The 18,238-nt window shown below is 44.0% G+C and overlaps 1 protein-coding gene across 2 annotated transcripts in view; it reads left to right on the top strand.

Annotated features, from left to right (window-relative positions):
• The window catches only part of CXCL13 (C-X-C motif chemokine ligand 13), a 247,952-nt gene that overhangs the window by 203,211 nt on the left and 26,503 nt on the right, over positions 1 to 18,238 (top strand). For both annotated transcript variants that reach the window (XM_078677538.1, XM_078677537.1), the window contains exon 3: positions 2,218 to 2,298. In XM_078677538.1, coding sequence (XP_078533664.1) covers positions 2,218 to 2,298 — 81 coding nt within the window. The remainder of the gene's footprint in view (positions 1 to 2,217; positions 2,299 to 18,238) is intronic.

The raw sequence follows: 18,238 nt of genomic DNA on the forward strand, positions 1-18,238 counted from the left end.
TTCAATTGGCAATGTGTCAATTTCTGGATGTGGTATGTAAGCAGCTAGGACTGGCGAAGTTGCTCTGTCTCTGCTCTGTGTGGGAGGGTGCCTTTAAACCAATTCATATGCTCTTGGTATGTGAGTAGAACGTCTATGTTCTTGTATGGACAATAGTCTTCTGGTATTTCATCTGGAGTATGAGAATGAAATGTGTTTGCATGTGCATCTGCAGGTGGGAATTTAACCCATGAATAGAATACCTCTGCCTTGAATGACTCATGTGTCTCAATCACAAATGTTCCGGTCCCTCCTAAAACTGAGACCAAAATGTTCTAATTTTGCAACAAATGCATTGTTGCAATTTTCTGAAATGTTTGTAGCACCTTCCTGCTCGGCGTCCTCGCTATTAGTACTAGCATCAGCTGCAGTGTTTGCTGTCTGAGACATTAGGGGTGGAAGTTTATAAAAGAGATACAGTTAGGCATAATGTAAGGAACTATAATCCTTCAAGTTTGAATAAACCTACAGCCAATACATAGGGTATACCTACGCAGCTGCGGCACATTTACCCTTTCCACTCCAGAGGTCTCCGGGTCAATGTGAGTAGGGGTCTCTGAGAAAGCACGACTGAACTACTCAGATTTGACCGTTAAAAAAGAACCAAACCAACGTTGGCGGCACCATGTCGTGTAGTTTGTACAAATCTATATAGGACCTGCACATTTAGACTACATAAACTAAGGGATTGGTGTCCAGACTTATTCCTGCCACCCCGAAGAATATGGTAGTCTGTAGACCAGCTAGCTCACAGTGCTCTATGGTGCCCTCTTACCAAGGAGTCAATAGTTTCTGGCAACTATCGAACATGACAACCTGACCCCTCTGGGATCATGGAAACAGTACAGTACTTTTTGCTCAGTCACTCATGCTCACTTGCTCTCAGATAGATATACAGAATAAAAGATGGGGACATTTTCAATAAGTATTTATTGAACCAGAGTCGTTCTAGTATAAAATATATTTGCTGCAACAACCATTAGACAGAAACAGATGTATACGGTTATAAGCACCAATAGAGTAAATAGAAGGTACAATTCTACTATAGTGCTGAAAAGTGAATATAGGCATGCATATAGATACATGATAGTAATAATGCGTACTCCTACAATGCAAACCCTAATTAGATGTACCTAAGTGTACCTACCATGTATGTAGGTGTATAGCCAAGACTCCCCCTAGGAAAAGAGCTAACCCCATTACCTGATGTGAGAGAATGAAGAACCCCATCTTGGTCTCGAGTGGGCACCCCGAAAGGGATGTCAGACCACTGTGTGCTGGAGTGTCTGCGTGCAGGGACCTCAGCATTTCGTGTCAGCATGGAAGTCTTTCTCCTCTCGTTTGCCCAGCGAAGATGTGGTGCTTATATACCTGAAAGGTACCCTCAGGGGTTCTACCTAAATGTGTCGTAGTACTGTGGGCATATCTGCCAAGAATGACGATAGTGATGACCCCTATACAGAATTACTATGCAGAAGATGGTATCCTGCTGTGATACAGAGAATCCTCATGCATACTAAATGAGGCTAGTTTTCGAGGAAAACCATGCAACATTTATGCAGCACATAACTAAGTAAAAGGTCAGCTCCAGACCCTTTATGTAGAACAATGGCGGGACACATGTAGGTAAAAGGTCGTACAACTATCTAGGCCTATATTGAGGTACATTGTAGTTCATAACACTATGAGGACCAGTTAGCTCCCAACATTGGTTCATATGACGGAATCTTTGCCTCAGTGCTTATCAGTTTTGGGAATGTTGAGGTGCGGCAAATACAAAGTTAGAAGAGAAGTGTATAACTAGAATCTCAACATAAAGAGGTAGAGAGCCACACAGTACAACTGGGGGTATGAGAATGGATTCCTATATTCCTGAATTGCTGTTACCCGATTAGCATTTAGAGAGACCTAGGTATAAGGCAGACACACTAACACAAACTCTAGACTGTCAGCACCAAAACCAGACTGTTAGTCTACTCTTGAGCAGCTCAGTCCCACCTACATCATCAGCAGTCATAGAAATGCACCACCCACTGGATTAATCCCAGCTTGTTTGCTTAACTTCCATTGCCACATGCAATTATTTAAAATCTCATTTGTAAAATGATCTTGAATATTGAATTTGTATACTTGTCAAAAGACTGATTGTAATGCAATGTTTCATTTGCTCTTTTTCAGAATTACATTAGAGTCAGGTAACATGGTGTGTGTGGAGCCAGGCGCTAAGTGGCTGAAAACAATATTGGGGTATCTAGACAGGTAAGCGTATTTCCATCAGCATGTTTGTCAACAAAAAATGTGTTCTGTTGCAAAAGTTTTTTGGGTGGCTGGACTAGGAGAGGGGTGAACGGGATAGGTTATATGGGATAGTTCTTAGAGTAACTTCAAATAATTGATGTGGTTGCATAGTTCCACAGTTCTGAGAATGATATGTACCATATGGAAGGAGATATTAAACCCTAAAAAACCTTTGGCTACCTGTATTATCCATTGTGCTTTCCATGCGGTCATTTCTAAAAAAAAAATTCCAGTAACAGTAATCATGACCCCTAGAAACCCACTCTGCAGAAAGAGACAGCGAGCACGCACCTTTCCCATGTTTTTTCCCGATCCTACTGAAGTTTTTGCCTGCCACTTAATGGAAAATTTGGAATCTTTTCTTTTATACATAAGACCTGGCTATTCTCTTGGTATATTACTCTATACATTTCTTCAATACTTGGTGCATTGCCCACATCTTAAATTGACTAGGCATCCCTTAATAAATTGACATGGCTTGTATTGATCGTTTAGGGTGCCCCACGTATAGCTATGTACCTTGGGGTTGCTGCTGTTAGAATGATGTCATGTGCTTTAAGTGACATTAATTGTGTAGAATGTGTACCAAATGAAAGTCTACAGAGGTAATGCATGGAAGCTGGACTGTCATCGATATGAACGTTTCTTGGGGACATTATATGTTGTTTGTTCCTGCAGTGGCCACGGCAGTGCTTCAAATGGGCCGGTACTCACCGGCACTGAGTACTGGCACTTCCGATTTTTTGTGCAGTCAGTACCAGCACTTCTCTGTAGCCAGGGAGAATACCGGTACCCTGATTCACGGCAGGCGCAGGGTACTTTTCTCCTCCAGTCAAGGGCAGAGACCACTCTGCTTCCGAGGAGCTTGTAATTAACTTGGCTGAAGCAGCCATTTGCAGAGTTGCTAGTAAAGATTTAAGCTACGCCCATTTGAAAGGCCCCAAACTGCAGGGGGTTGACAGGGCTTATGTCACACTGTGATTAACAGGACAGGGTCTTTAGACAGACCCTGCACTGTCAATCAGGTGTGCAGCAACCATTCAGGTGAAAGTGTCATCATCATGACTTTCAATTTGTGTAATTAGTTAATCTGTTTTTCTTAACATAGAAGCATTTCTCATGTGTTTTAATAAGGGCTGCAACTGATACAGAAGTCATTATGTATGATTATATTCAGGCCTTAGCCCCACCCCTAGCCACGCCCACTTGCCACACCTCTATTTTAATGAGTACCTGCGCTTATTTTTCCCCATTTAAAACACTGGGCCATGGGCAAAAGTGCTCCAACTTTCTGTGTGAATCCATTCTCAATTTGATACATCGCATTGCGAATTCCTAAAGTCACTTCGAAGTACTTGCACCTATTGATGATTGGAAGAATCGTTGCCTTGCTGTGCAATTTTTTATGAATGATAAAGATCATAAAATCGTTTATCAGGCCTTTGTACACTAGAAATCAAATTTACGCCAGTGACAAATAGTGAAGATACGTTTACACAGTCTTTTACCTTAGTACCTCTGCCAAATAATATTTTTTGCAGTCACCTTTGTAAATACCCAGTTCGATATTACTTATTGTAGATGAAACCATAAAAAACGTATTTATCCATGGTTAGACATCCATGGCGTATATAGTGAGATTATGACCGTTATGCCTAAGAGACCTTCTACAACAGCTACAAGAGACCTGATAATTTGGCAATACCTCTTCTTCCTTCCGAAATATTTAGGTTGTACACTTTCTCTTGAAGCTTCTCTGGCCAGGAGGTCTCACGTAATCCAAAGAATCTTCAAATTTTCTAAGTGTAGAATTTTTTTTATTTGATATCATTTATTTATAAAAGTGAAACAATGGGTGAACAAATCCAGCTACGGTCTTGACCATTTTCCCAAAATTGTTTACCATCTAATTATTGATCAGCAGATACCTCCTCGTCTTATTTCACTTGTGTTAATTAAATGGTAATCCCCTGAAAGTTAAATACGCTCATCACCTTTTCAATCTGTGTTATTTATTCTTTTATGGGGTACTCGTGTTAGGTTGGATGTACCAAATGTTCCCTCGACTCCTTGGTGCTAGTGAGGTAAGTGGAAGCTGCAGCCCCTGTGGGTGCAGCCATGGGGCAATGGCAACAGGAGACAGGCAGCAGCACAGGAATTGGAAAAAAATGGCACTCATTGATAATGAAAACACTAGCTCTCGTTATATGTGGAGGGACCGGACACCTATTTAAAAAAATTTACATGTAGTCCCGACCCAATCGATGAAAATGGTCACTGCATATTTTTCAAAGTAATTGGTCACTGCTCTCGGAGAGGGCTAAACACGGGAAGAAGTATCACCCATGCATGCCCTTAACAAATGTGAAGATCGAATAATGGAGCGACGATGGTGCTTGCAAATGAGATAACTACCAAAAAGTAGATACAGCATGTCTCTTCGAGACAGTGCATGCGCGTCATCTACAGCCATTACCTAAAGAGAGGTGGTTAATGAGGAGCCGGCACAGGAAAAATCTTGAAAGGTCTCTCCCTATTAAGGTGGGAGACAAAAATACAAAAAGGACAAGAAGCAAAACATAGTTGGCATGAAATAAGTAATGTAAAGTGGCATGAGCAAAAAAACACCATTAGCAATTAACACAGAAAGGTAGGAGCTTCACTGTGTAACCTATAATTAGGAGGCTTGTTCCTCGTTTTAGTCATCACTAATGAGCCTGTCAGCAGCCGAAAGACAAGCACTTCATACTTCAAACTCCAATAAAAAATCACAAAGCATAGGCCTACCTACTGGTTCTGTGCTCAAGAAGCACCACTTACCTCCAGCCCTTTCTTTTTTAAGTTTAAAGTTTATTGAAATAAAAGATTAGACCATACACAGAAAGAAAAAGCATATGAACAGAAATTACAATGAAAAGTTTCTATGGTCATTAAATTGAGGAAGAAAAAGGGGGGGAAGGGGTGGAGGGAGAGGGGAAATATTACCTGAGTTACAATTCTAATTAAAACACCATTTGCAATAAGAAATATAATATAGCATATAAAACAACGTATTCATGAAAAGGAAAAAGGAGTCATATCAGAAGTTAATCAGCAAGAAACAATAAATTATTAGACAACAGAGAGTTTATGGGGGTTTCCTAAGTTTATCTGGAGTGCGGATTATGGTGGAGGAAGCTAGAGCCGAGGACGATAAATATGAGGATAAAGGAAGCCATAAAAGATCTCTTTTAATACATATAGAAATAGGGGTGACATGGCTTGTGTCTAACCTATGATGAAAACAAACAGCATTCCACCAAGCCCTGAAAGTAAGTTTCTCAGCTTCTTTCCAGTTAGAAGTATTTAGGTGGAGGGCTATTGCTAATAGTAAATCAATTAGTGAGGGAGTGGAGGATGAGTACGGCCAGGAGGGAGATAAGGAGCCCAAAAAGATATTAGAAATGGAAATAGGAATTTTGGTATTGAAAATTTTATTAATTTGGGACCAAACCAAAAGCCAAAAATGGGAAAGAGAAGGACAATCAAAAAGCATATGCTTTAAATCGGCTGAAGGCCCTTTACATGACCAGCAGTTTGAGGGAAGGTCTGAAGAAGAAAAGGAGGCTAATTTCATTGGAGTGAAAAGAAGGGGCTTGTATATGAAATATAAGGTCTGAGAAGTATTAGCTGCTCTTGATGTTTTATGGATTTTTAACCATAGTTTGTCCCAAAAAGGAATATCCCAACATTCTATAAGATCCTTTTCCCAGGCCAATTGAGATTTGCTTTTGGGTCTATCCGAAGAGAAAAATAAGTTTAGATAAAAAGAAGAGGCCGAAGTAGTAGAAGATAATAAAGGGAAGAGATTGGAACATTTGGTAGAAATAGTGGGGTTGGGTTGCAAACAAAGAAGATATTGCCGAAGAGGAGGAAGGAGTGAGTCATTTTGAGATTTACAGGAAGAGGGTAAAGAAAAATGTAATTGAAGATCCGAGAAAGAGAGAGGAAGATTGTTAGATACCAGTTGAGAAATCCAGAGTAAACCTTTGGCTCTCCATGTTTTCCAATAAAAGGTACGACCTTTAATACGTAATAAGTGATTATGCCAAATGGGTTGAAGGTCTAGTGAGGATAAAGCAGGGGAGGAGGATGGGAGAAGAGGTATTAATATTTTACGTGTATGGGAGATCACTTGAGAACGAAAGGAGGAAATATTGTTAGTGAAAGCAAGAGATTCGTTAAACTGAAATGGAGCTACAAAGTATTTCTCGATCGACAACCAAATAGGAGGATGAATACCCTGACTCTGCTCGTGAGATAGCCAACGAGAGGATTGCCTCAAGGAAAAAGCAAGATGATAGGATTTGAAGTCAGGAAATTTAAGGCCACCAGAAGACTTATCAGCTTTGACAGCATTAAGAGCTATACGAGGAGACTTATTCTTCCAAAGGAATTTGTTTAAAATAGAGTCGAGTTTTTTAAAAAAGAAACCGGGAATATGGACAGGAATCATGGATAAAAGATAGAGAATTATCGGAGAAAGCATCATCTTAATAGAATCCAGGCGCCCCCACCAGGAGAGAAAAAGTGGGTGCCAATGAGCTATAGAAGCAGACAAAGTTTTTGAAATATGATCAAGTTTTCTTTCAGAGTCTCTGGGATGGTAGGAGAAAACCATAAGCCTAAGTATTAATTCTAGAAGTTTTCCAAGAAAAACCAGTAGAAATAAAATCATGTTTTAAACAAAGAAAATGTAAGGGAAGAACTTCACACTTATTCGAGTTAAGCCGGTAGCAAGATAATTGAGAGAAAGTGTCTACTTCAGAAAGGAAAGCTGGAAGAGAGGAAGAGGGGTTGGAGCAATAAAGAAGGATGTCGCCGCCATAAACAGACATTTTAACCTGTGTAGTATCAAGTTTAAAAACAGAAACACTGTCATCTAGCTGGATTTTCATTAAAAAAGGCTCAAAGGCAATTATAAATAAAAGAGGGGATAGGGGACAACCTTGACGAACTCCTCTAAAAAGGGAAAAGTAAGGAGAGGTTTTCCCATTAACAAAGAGAGAGGCTTTCGGTTCTGAATATAATAATGAGATAAGAGAAATTAATTTAGCACAGAATCCAATCCACTTAAGAGCTTGGAACATATAGTCCCACCCAATCCTATTAAATGTTTTTTCAGCATCTAATGCTATAGCAGCAATGGGATAATTAAGGGAAGAGGCTTTACTTATATATATTAAAGAAAACTCTGGAGTTGTCTGAGGATAATCGACCTTTGACAAAGCCAGATTGTTCCGGTCCTATAATATTGGGTAGTTATCAATACGGATCAATACGGAGAGCAAGAATTTTAGCAAAAATCTTATAATCTAAATTAACCAAGTAGATCGGGCGATAATTTTTACATAAAGAAGGATCCCTATTATCTTTGGGGATTAAACAAATCACTGCTTCTTGGAAAGAACCTGAAGAGGAATTATGTTGTATAAAAAACTGATAGAGCAGTAAAAGATGGGGAAGTAATAAAGAGGCGAAATGGGCATAAAATTCAATAGTGAAACCATCAGGGCCAGGAGCTTTACCCCTTTTTAATTTTGAAACAGCAGTTTTAATTTCAAATAAGGTGATATCTGAATCTAATAAGGAAAAATCTGTGTCAGGAGCGAGAGGGGAAGGAATCGAGTGAAAGAAAGAGGAAAGCGCATCAGAGGAAGGTTGTTGTTCCGGTGTGTGTAAAGTATTATAAAAAGAGACAAATTCATTGAGAATATCATCATTTTTGAATATTGAGTCGCCAACATTATTACGGATAGACTCAATTTTTGTCCGCTCCTGACTAATTTTTAAATAATTTGCAAGTAATTTGCCCATCTTGTTCTGGCCTCCATAGTAACGGGCACTACTTCTTAAAAGATAAGAAGAAGCAGCTTCAGTAGAAGATTTATTAAAGGAAATGTTTGCTTCAATAAGGTGTTTTAAGGAGATCTCAGAATTAGAGCGATAATAGGAATACTCAAGAAGCTTAATTTTGGCCAATAACTGGGTATGTTTGCTTTCAAAAAATATCTTTTTCCGTGAAACAAAATTTATAATAAAAACCCTAGCAGCTGCTTTAAAGGAATCCCAGATCATTACTGGGGAAGAGTCTGAAGAAGAATTAATAGAAAAGAATTCAGTTGCAAAAGAAGTGAATTGGCCTGTGAAGTTAGGGTCTGACAATAATGAATTATTAAAACGCCATCTGCCAGCATGAGGAGAAAAAGGCAACAAATCAAAGTCCACGATCTGATATTAGAATAGAGTCAATCTCTGAATGTGAAACGAGTTGGGACAGAGGTTTACTGAAGAAGAGATCATCTATTCTATACTGAGATTTCTGAGGGGGAGAATAAAAAGTATATTCTTGTAAGTCCGGATTGCAAAGCCTCCAAATATCAGTTAAAGCTTTACGGCGTATGGCAGAAGTAAATTGTGAGTGCATTTTGGTATTAGAGAATTTTACAGTAGAATGTCTATCTAGAATGGGGTCAAGAACCTGGTTGCAATCACCACCAAAAATAACATAATCTTCATTAAACATAACAAGCTTGTCTGAAATCAGATTCCGAAACTTATTATCAACAGTAACAGGAGCGTAAACATTAAACAGTACTAGTGGTATCTGATCAATAAGTAGTTTAACAATTACCCAACGACCTTCAAGATCATTCTCTTGGACTACAGAAAGTTGGTATTTTTTATGGCATAGGATAGATAAACCATTTGTCTTTCCTAATGCAGGGGAAGAGAAAACATGACCCACCCAACCTTTTTTCAATTTAGATGCTTCAACCTCTGAAAGATGAGTTTCCTGAATAAAAGCAACATCAGCATTTAATCTAGCCAGATGAGTTAACACACGTTGCCTTTTTATAGGATTATTAACTCCTTTAAGATTCCAAGTTAAAACTCTAAATGAGAATGGTTAAATTGAAACATGCACATGTGATAAAAAAGCATCCAAATAAAATTGTCAAAGAAAACATGAACAAGAGTGATATTAAAAACAAGTAATACAAAATAACTAGTATTCTATTATGAACAAGAACAAGTAAAATTCTGCTTAGAGCAGACAAAGAGTAACTTGTGAAATATAACGTAAACAACGAATAAATAAGCAATATAATACTGCAAAACCTTATTACCTAGGATAGATAGAAGAGAAAAAACAAGAATGGAGAGGAGAATTAGGTTTAAGTAAAAGAATAAGATAAGAAAAACAGGTATGATGATAAAAAGAGAAGAGGGTAATAGAGAAAAAGAGAGACAGCAAAAGAGAGAAGGGAGAAACAAGGAGAAGAACAGGAAAAAGAAAGAGAAGAGTAAAACAAAGATGTAATTGAATAATAACATAAAGCATTGAAGAAAAATAACAAAGAGACATACCACAAAAAGACAATGAGACAGGGGGTGGTGGAACCACATGAGTAGATGAGCGCACCAAACCGGCGAGACCACAGGGACAAGTGCGGGAAAAGACGACCTCCAAATGCACACGGAGAATAAAACAGCGCAAGAGTTCACAGAACTGCATCTAAAGGAAGGTAAAAGAAATTATGTTAACAAATTATGGCAATAGAAAATCAGATTACAATTTAAGATAAAGAATACAAAGCACAAAATTCAACAAACGAAAGGGTAGAGATGCAAAAAGAACGCTATGACGAGGTATACCCCATAACAGAGAGTAATTATGCATAGATATTATGAACGAGGGATTTCCATCGAGTCATTTGCACATGAGTCCAGAAAAAGTTGAAGCTGGGCTAGATCTTCATAATTTGTCGTCTTGTTGTTATAAGTCACTTTAAAAAGGCATGGATGGAATAAGCCGCAGCGAGCATTCAAGGAACGAATAGCAGGCCTCATGTCCAAAGATTTCTTGCGACGATCTGCGGTGTTTTTGGCGTAATCTTGTGCGAAAAAGAGATTGGAGCCACTCCAAGAGACCTTCCCTTTCTGCTTGGCACACTGAAGAACTTTGAGTAAGTCAGTATACTCCAGAAAGTACAAAATAACACCTCTGGGCTTTACTGTAGAAGAAGAAGAAGTAAGGGTACGAGAGGGTGGACCCAGACGGTGAGCTCGCTTGATGTTTAAAGCTGGAGAGTTCGGGAGACCCAGGAGCTGAGGCAGAAAAGTTTGAAAAAAGGTTATGGAGTTTGATCCTTCAAGGCCCTCTGCAAGACCATAAATGTGAAGATTATTACGCCTGTTCCGATTCTCCAAATTTTCCACTTGATGCTTAAGACTTTGAATTTCTTTTTGCATGTTGGGAACCTGGTCGGAGAAAACTTGAACTGAGGAGAGGGTTTTCTCAAGATGTTCAACTTTTTGCTCCGTGTGAGACCAGTTATCCTCAAGATTATGGAGACGAGCATTAGTGTCTGCCATATAAGGTTTGAGTGAGCGGATTTCCTCCATGTATGGCTTGAGCGAACAAATTTCTTCTAGTATAAGCTCCAGAGAGATAGAAGAAGACTCATTGGTCGGTAATGGGGGATTTGTTTTAACTCGCTTTCCTTTAGGGGCAGACGAAGAAGGTATTTTAGTAGTAGCTTTGGTGGTCGAGCGAGAAGTATGCAGAGAGGAGCCTTTTGTGGAATGTGAGTCATTAGCTACATCTTCTGAGTTCTCCTGTAGAACAATGAATGGGTAAACATCCTCCAGGGGCTCCGTAACTTGTTGAGAAAAATTACGATTATGGCGCGGCATTGCCATTGGAAGAGCAAAAAGATCCAAAAGTGGAATGTTCTGACAGCAAGAATGTATACTGAATAATACAGATTAACTCTCAACCTTTACAGCGGAGGAGAGAAAATGGCACACAGCCCTATAAACTGGTGGTAGAGAGTTACCATGCAAGACCTAGTAGGAGAAGTATATAAAATATCCAGGTGTAAAATTCAGAAAAAATAAATTGTTCCTGAAAAGTAGCTATGATAATTCCACTAAATGAGAATCATTTGTGAGAAAAAACGATGGTAGGAGAAGAAACACTTATGGAGGAGACAATTGTGAAGATCAGCTCAAAATGGCGAACAAACCATAACTGTGGGCTGAAAGAGTGAAGAAAAATGGCCCATAACCAAAGGATTCTTTATGCCAAAAAACGTTATCTACAGTCAGAAGTGTAAAGCAGAGGATATGGAGAGCTTAGCACAACATAACAGGAAATAGCAAGTGAGAGAGAGCGAGTTGCGCATATCGAGATGAAAGGCACCACAAAATGGCGGACGCGATAGGACGCGAGCCGCCAATGCCGAAAATGCGCTAAAACGAAGGATTCCTCTCACCCCATGCAACGGCCGGAATTTCCAAAGAGGCAGCGAGGATTCCGCAACTCGAAACTGCGGCTCAGCGGACCTCACAGGCGATGGCAGCACTTGGAGGAGTCTCGTCCCGGCTATGCCGCTGCGGAGCTCCTCGGGACAGCAGCCATCTCCGTCGGCCCGAAACCACGCCCCCCCCCCCGAAACCACGACCCCCTCCTCCAGCACTTTCTGAATATAGCAAGTTGGTTATCAAATAACCTCTTGCCTCACACCCTAAGAAGCCGAACGAATGAATGAAACTTGGAAGAATAGACTCAGAGTACTGGAATTACTGGCACACAATTCAATCATCACCTTTTCGACCTCTACCACGTTCGAGTCATCACTAATTAAGCACTGCAAAGTGCTGGGACAAAATGACACAAACAGAAGAAATGAGATGCCTGATGCAAACATATGAAGCTTTATTGATATAGGCTCCTTCCGTTATTTATTGTAACAAGTACTTTGGAACCAACAAAATTAATTGCAATCAGCCACTGCCTGAGTGTAACTCAACACTGCTCTTTTAACATTCAGATTAAGAAGCTAGATAGTTAATATTTTTTTTTTTTTTGGTTAAAAACTTTTATTGAGCAATCAGAGAAAAATTACAAAGATGGGCCTACAACCACACGGGCTGGCCGCTAATTGGCAAAGCACAACACATGAAGTAAACAATCATTTTCGTGGCCAGGCCGAAATCATAGAGGAAATATTGCTCCAAACATAGGACAGGTCACAATAATTTTCTGTATTAAACATTAAAATAACGAACACCAAACAAGGCGAATGCAGCAATCAAGTCAGCCCAGATGGCAGAGGGGAAAGCCACTAATCAGGAAAACAAAGGTAAATCAATGAGACTCAGCAAGGCGGGGGGGGGGGGGGGGGGGGGGAAGCAGGGAGGACAGGAAAATCCCAAAACAGAATGAAAAATTTCGGGAACGTCAGCCTAGGGAGACAGGGTAACATCGGAGGTGTCAACCAAGGGAGGGGTACAAATGTCTCCACGATAAGCATTCCATTGACCCCAAATTTTCGTCCATGCCCTGGGTCTGCCCCTAGCCACATAGACGGTCTTCTCTCGGAACATGGACCAGTCCATGTTATCCTCCCACACCGAAACGTCTGGAGGTCGGGATGCACCCCAGAGTTGCGCAATGTCACGCTTCGCGACCATGTAACCCAAGGTCGCCCATCTAGTCTGGGCCACAGAGTAATCGGAGGGTTCCCACACATTCAGCAGGCAACGTCGGGCCTCAGGCCGTAGGGTAACACCAGTCACAACAGTCATTACCGCAAGTACATCCACCCAGTAGGCTGCCACCACAGGGCACTCCCAAAGTATATGCATAAAGGTAGCGCTCATCCCACAGCCACGCTTACATAAGCCATCCGGGGAAAAACCCATTACAACCAGACGCGGACCAGTCACATACACCCGGTGGAGGATCTTAAGTTGCACCAAACGCAGACGGGCAGGAATGGCGACCTCTTTCGGAGAGGAGAGTGCCGACTGCCAATCCTCGTCATCTAATTCCAATCCGTCACCGACCCACATCTCCCTGAGTCGGACCAACAAATCAGCGCGATTATGAATCAATTTTTTGTAAATAAGGGAGATAGTGCTGTCGGGCAGGTGTCCATCTAGTACACGATCTTCAAGGGGGGAGGACTCGGGCAGGGTCACATCAGGAGTCAGAACTGAGGCCAGGGCATGCCGGACCTGCAGATATCGGAAAAACTCCCTATCACTCAAGTCGTATTCTGCCTTAAGGGCCAGGAATGACTTCACGCTACCGTTCTCACAAACATCACCCACCTTACAAATCCCAATCATATCCCAGCGTTCAAAGCCCTTAGTAGACCAGAGACACCCCAAACGTTCAGAAGCATAAAGCGGAGTCGCCAGTGTCAGTCGATTCTCCCATCCCAAACTTACATTCGCGGCGCGCCACACGTTGACTGCGGTCCTGGACGGGCCCGTAAGATGGCGCCCGGCCGATCTAGAATAAAGCGCTCTATTAAAGTCCCCTCCCGGCAGCTGGAACCTATCCATCTCAAAGGCCGGATCGCGACCCGGCGAATACATCGCGTGGTTAATGGCAGATAGCTGGGCAGCCCAGTAATATCTCTTGATGTCGGGGAGCGCCATGCCCCCGTCATACCAAGGGATGGTAAGTTTCGCCAGGGCTATACGTGGACGCCCGTCCCAAATCAATTGTCTTTGCAGACTCTCGATCTCTCGGAAATAGGTAGCGGGAATGTCGTCATAAGAATTTTGAAGTGCGTAGAGGAACCGCGGCAAGGACATCATTTAAAAAAGAGCAGCCCTACCCAGAGGAGATAGGGGCAGCTTACGCCAACGGGCCACATCCAGCCGCAGTCTAAGAAGCGGGGGGAGGAGATTACGCTCAAACCGGAGTGAGGGGTCCAGGGTAATAAAAATCCCCAAATATTTGAAGCCAGAATGGACCACCTGGATAGGAAATCTGTCCGGCAAAGGGGGCAAAACACCCGAAAGAACATACACACAGGACTTAGCCCAATTAATAACAAGGCCCGAGTTAGCACCGAACGAAGTAAGAACATCAAATAAGACATTTAACGATTTACGCGGGGAGGTAAGATAGAGAAGAATGTCATCCGCGTAAAGTGAGACGCGGTCCTCAAAGTCCGGTGACCAACGGATCCCTTTGAGTGAAGGCTCCCATCGAAGCCACGCAGCTAACGGTTCCAAGGCAAGCGCGAAAAGCAATGGAGACAAGGGGCAACCCTGACGGGTCCCCCTACCAAGGCAGAAGGGGGCAGAAACTCTACCGTTCACCACTACTTGCGCTAAGGGTTCAACGTACAACAACTTCACCCAACCAATAAACTCAGGTCCAAAACCAAATTTTTCGAGAGCTGCCCAAAGATAGGGCCACTCTACAGTGTCAAAGGCCATCGAGGCGTCTAACGAGGCCAAAATGGCCGGCTCCGTCAGAAGCCCCGCCCTCGCAACAGCACCGTGGAGACGACGTAGGTTAAGAGCCGTGTTGCGATGTGGGATAAATCCGGATTGATCCGGATGAACCAAGCCACTAATGACTGTCAGTAGGCGGGTCGCCAGGAGCTTAGCCAGGACCTTAGGCTCAACATTTAACAAGGAAATGGGCCTATAAGATGAACAAAGGTCCCGCGGTTTCCCGTCTTTGGGAATTACGACTATCGTAGCCAGACGTTGATCATACGGGAGAATACCCCGTTCCCGGGACTCCAAAAACATGGCACGAAGATAGGGTGCTACCCTGTCAGGGCGTAGCTTGTACAGCTCAATTGGCAACCCATTCGGGCCCAAGGCCTTGCCCGAACGGAGCGAGCGAATGGCAGTCGCTATCTCATCCGTAGTAAAAGGGGACTCCAACGAGACACGGTCTAAATCGGAAACACTGGGCAAAGCTATATCGCGCAACAAAAGGCAAGAGTCAGCCACATCCCGTCCAGACACAGGGGTATAAACCACACGAAAATACTCCGCAAAACATTCAACTATTCCAACCGGGTCCGTCACTTCGACACCATTCGACGACTGAATCACAGGCACCACACGATTCGCCCTCTCTTTCTTATCCAACCATGCCAACAATTTACCCGCTTTGTCCTCCACATCATACAGACAACCCTGCTGTTCCCGAAACATCAGTTTAGCCGCATCCGTGACCAAGGACTTATAAGCAAATTGTTTCAGACCCAGGGCGTGGAGTTTATCAGAGGTGACATCCGACTCTAAGGCGGCCTCCCTCCCCGCAATCTCTCTCTCAAGGTCCACCACCTCCCGATTCCTAGCCTTCTTGGATTCAGCAATAAGGGAAAGGGCCTGCCCACGAATCACTGTCTTAAAGGCCTCCCACAGGGATACCGCAGAGGAAACAGACCCCTCATTGTCTAAAAAATAGGCATCCAAAGACTTAGTCAAAAGGGTGCGGGTCTCAGGGGAGGTAAGGTACCAGGGGTTAATAGGAGCCAGTCGGCCCGCCGCTTCCACCCCAATCTCAAAACAAAGCCAGAGCGGAGAATGATCGGAGATGCCCCGGGGGAGGTGTCTGATCTCACGCACCGCCGGCGTCTGCGCCGCGGGCATCAGGAAATAATCCAGTCTAGACAGACTCCCATGGGCCCCCGAATGGAAAGTGTATTGAAGCTGGGTAGGATGCAGAAGCCTCCAGCAATCCACCAAGCCGAACGTGTCCAAAAACCCACCCAGCCACTGTTGGGCTGAAGGAGTATCCCTAGGGGGGTAACGATCGTGTAGACCGGAGAGCACAGAGTTAAAGTCACCTGCAATAAAGAGAGTACTATCAGGGAGGTTTAACAACACACGGCCCAAATCGGAAAAGGTAGAAGTCTGTAGGCCGGGGGGCACATAAACAGTAAACAAGGAGAGGGTACGACCCTCATAACGACCCACGAGGACAGCATAACGCCCCCGATCATCAAGGATCACATCATCAATAGCTAGGGGGAGGGAAGCCCGAACAAGGATACCCACCCCCCTGGAACCCGTGGTAAACCCCAAATGTGCGGCAAGGCGATATCCCCACCTATCCATCGCCCGACAAGTATTGCCCACCAAATGAGTCTCCTGTAGAAAAACAATATCTGGAGATAAACGGCGTAGACATTTTAACACCACACTCCGCTTAATGCGATTCCCCAGACCATTAACATTCCACGAAACAAACCTCAACCCGCTACCCCCATCCCACAGAGCAAAGCCGAAACCCCTCTGCAATGAGCATGACATAAAAAACAGCAGAAGCAAGATTGAGTCGCCTTGAGAACATAACACACAAACATCAAACGTCCCAACCACCCACCCCCCAACAATCAAGAAAACACCCCCCACCCTGCACCCCTGCAAAATGCTAAAAAGCCACCCCAACATGCAGTGTGCCTGTCGCCCAAGAACCCCCATTCTACAAAAAGACCCCGGAGGAGGAAAGGCTCTGGCCCACCCGCCACCCCAAGCAAGACAGATAATGAGGAAAACACACAAACAATAGAGGCACTGAGGCATAGAATCCCTGAAGAGTTTACTCTATACGAGGGCCCAGGCATAGACGAACTGTTCAGCTCTCCACACCACCCTCAGCACCACCCGGGTGGGCGGCGGATTCAGTCGCAGGAGGTCGGTCAGGCAGAGAGTCCAGCCAGTCATTCACAGAATCAGGCCGATCAAAGAAGAAGGTTCGGTCATTGTACTCAACGCGCAGCCTGGTCGGAAAAAGCATAGCGTAGCGTAACCCCAAGTCTCGGAGACGTTTCTTAACACCACGGAAGCCCATACGCTGTTTCTGGACCTGTTGAGAAAAGTCCGGATAAAAGTTCACCGTGGCGTTCTCAAAGGCCACCGGGCCCTTCACACGTGATGCTTGCAGGATAGCGTCCCGATCCCTATAATGGAAGAGTTTCGCAACAATAGGCCTCGGCGGGGCACCTGGCTTACCCTGGCCCCCCGGAACACGATGGGCACGCTCCACTGCGAAAAATTTACTCAGACCAGACGGAGAGAGGTAGTTCTGGATCAAGTCCTCAACAAGGAGATCAACAGAGTGAGGTTCTGGATTCTCCGGAACTCCGACCACGCGCACATTACAGCGACGTGCCCTGTTCTCAAAGTCCTCCAAGCGCCGGGTCATGAAATCGTTCACCCTACGGAGGTTGCCGATCTCCGTCTGTATCTCCGAGACGTCTGCCGTGAGGCTGGATGACTTGAGATCCAATGATTTCACCTTCTCATTGGTTTTCGACAGGTCGGCTCGAATCAAGGTCACATCAATGGCCACGGTGTCGATTTTGTGGGCCAAAGTTTCATATTGTTGGCCTATCGTCTCCTTCATGCCAGAAATGGCGCCCATGATGTCCTGCAAGGACGGCTCCGTTGACGCGTCCACAAAGTGGTCAGCAGTACTTGATCCGGGCAGGGCGGCTCCGGGGGATCCCTTCGAATGGGTGTAACGGTCCATAACGTTAGACTGGACCGGGCCCCCACGCAGGGCCGTCTTGGTCTTCCGAGTCTCTCGGTCCCCCCTGCCTGCCATGCTGGAACTGCGTCACCAGGAGAATTACCAGGCTCGATGGAATGGCCACAGGAAAGCAGGGCTTCGGGACCAAAGAGCTGCTGCTAGGGTACCACAAGTATAGGGCCAGTCAGATCGGAGAAGAAGCCAGCCAAAGGCCCGACAGCCGTCTCGTGCCCCGGACCCAGCCCAGGCCAGGCTCCCTCGCCAGATGTCTCAGACTGAGGCAGAAACTAAACCTAAGAGTGGGACCCACAAGTCGAATCCCCCTGCCGCTGTTGTTCAACTCCAAGACGGCCACAGAGCCTCACCCAGTCCCGGGCGTACCTCGAGGGCGGAGCCCTAAAGTTCTAATCACCGTAACTCCGGCACCCCGGGTCCAAATCAAATTTCAAAAGTTCCAGGGCAATCAGCTCAGCGTCCTCTACACAAATCTTCGTAAGAAGTCAGGATATGTTCAGGATATCATGCCGGGAGTGGCGGGGGTCCGAGGAGCGC

This window comes from Lissotriton helveticus, chromosome 2_1 (genome assembly GCF_964261635.1).
Source record: "Lissotriton helveticus chromosome 2_1, aLisHel1.1, whole genome shotgun sequence".
NCBI lineage: Eukaryota > Metazoa > Chordata > Amphibia > Caudata > Salamandridae > Lissotriton > Lissotriton helveticus.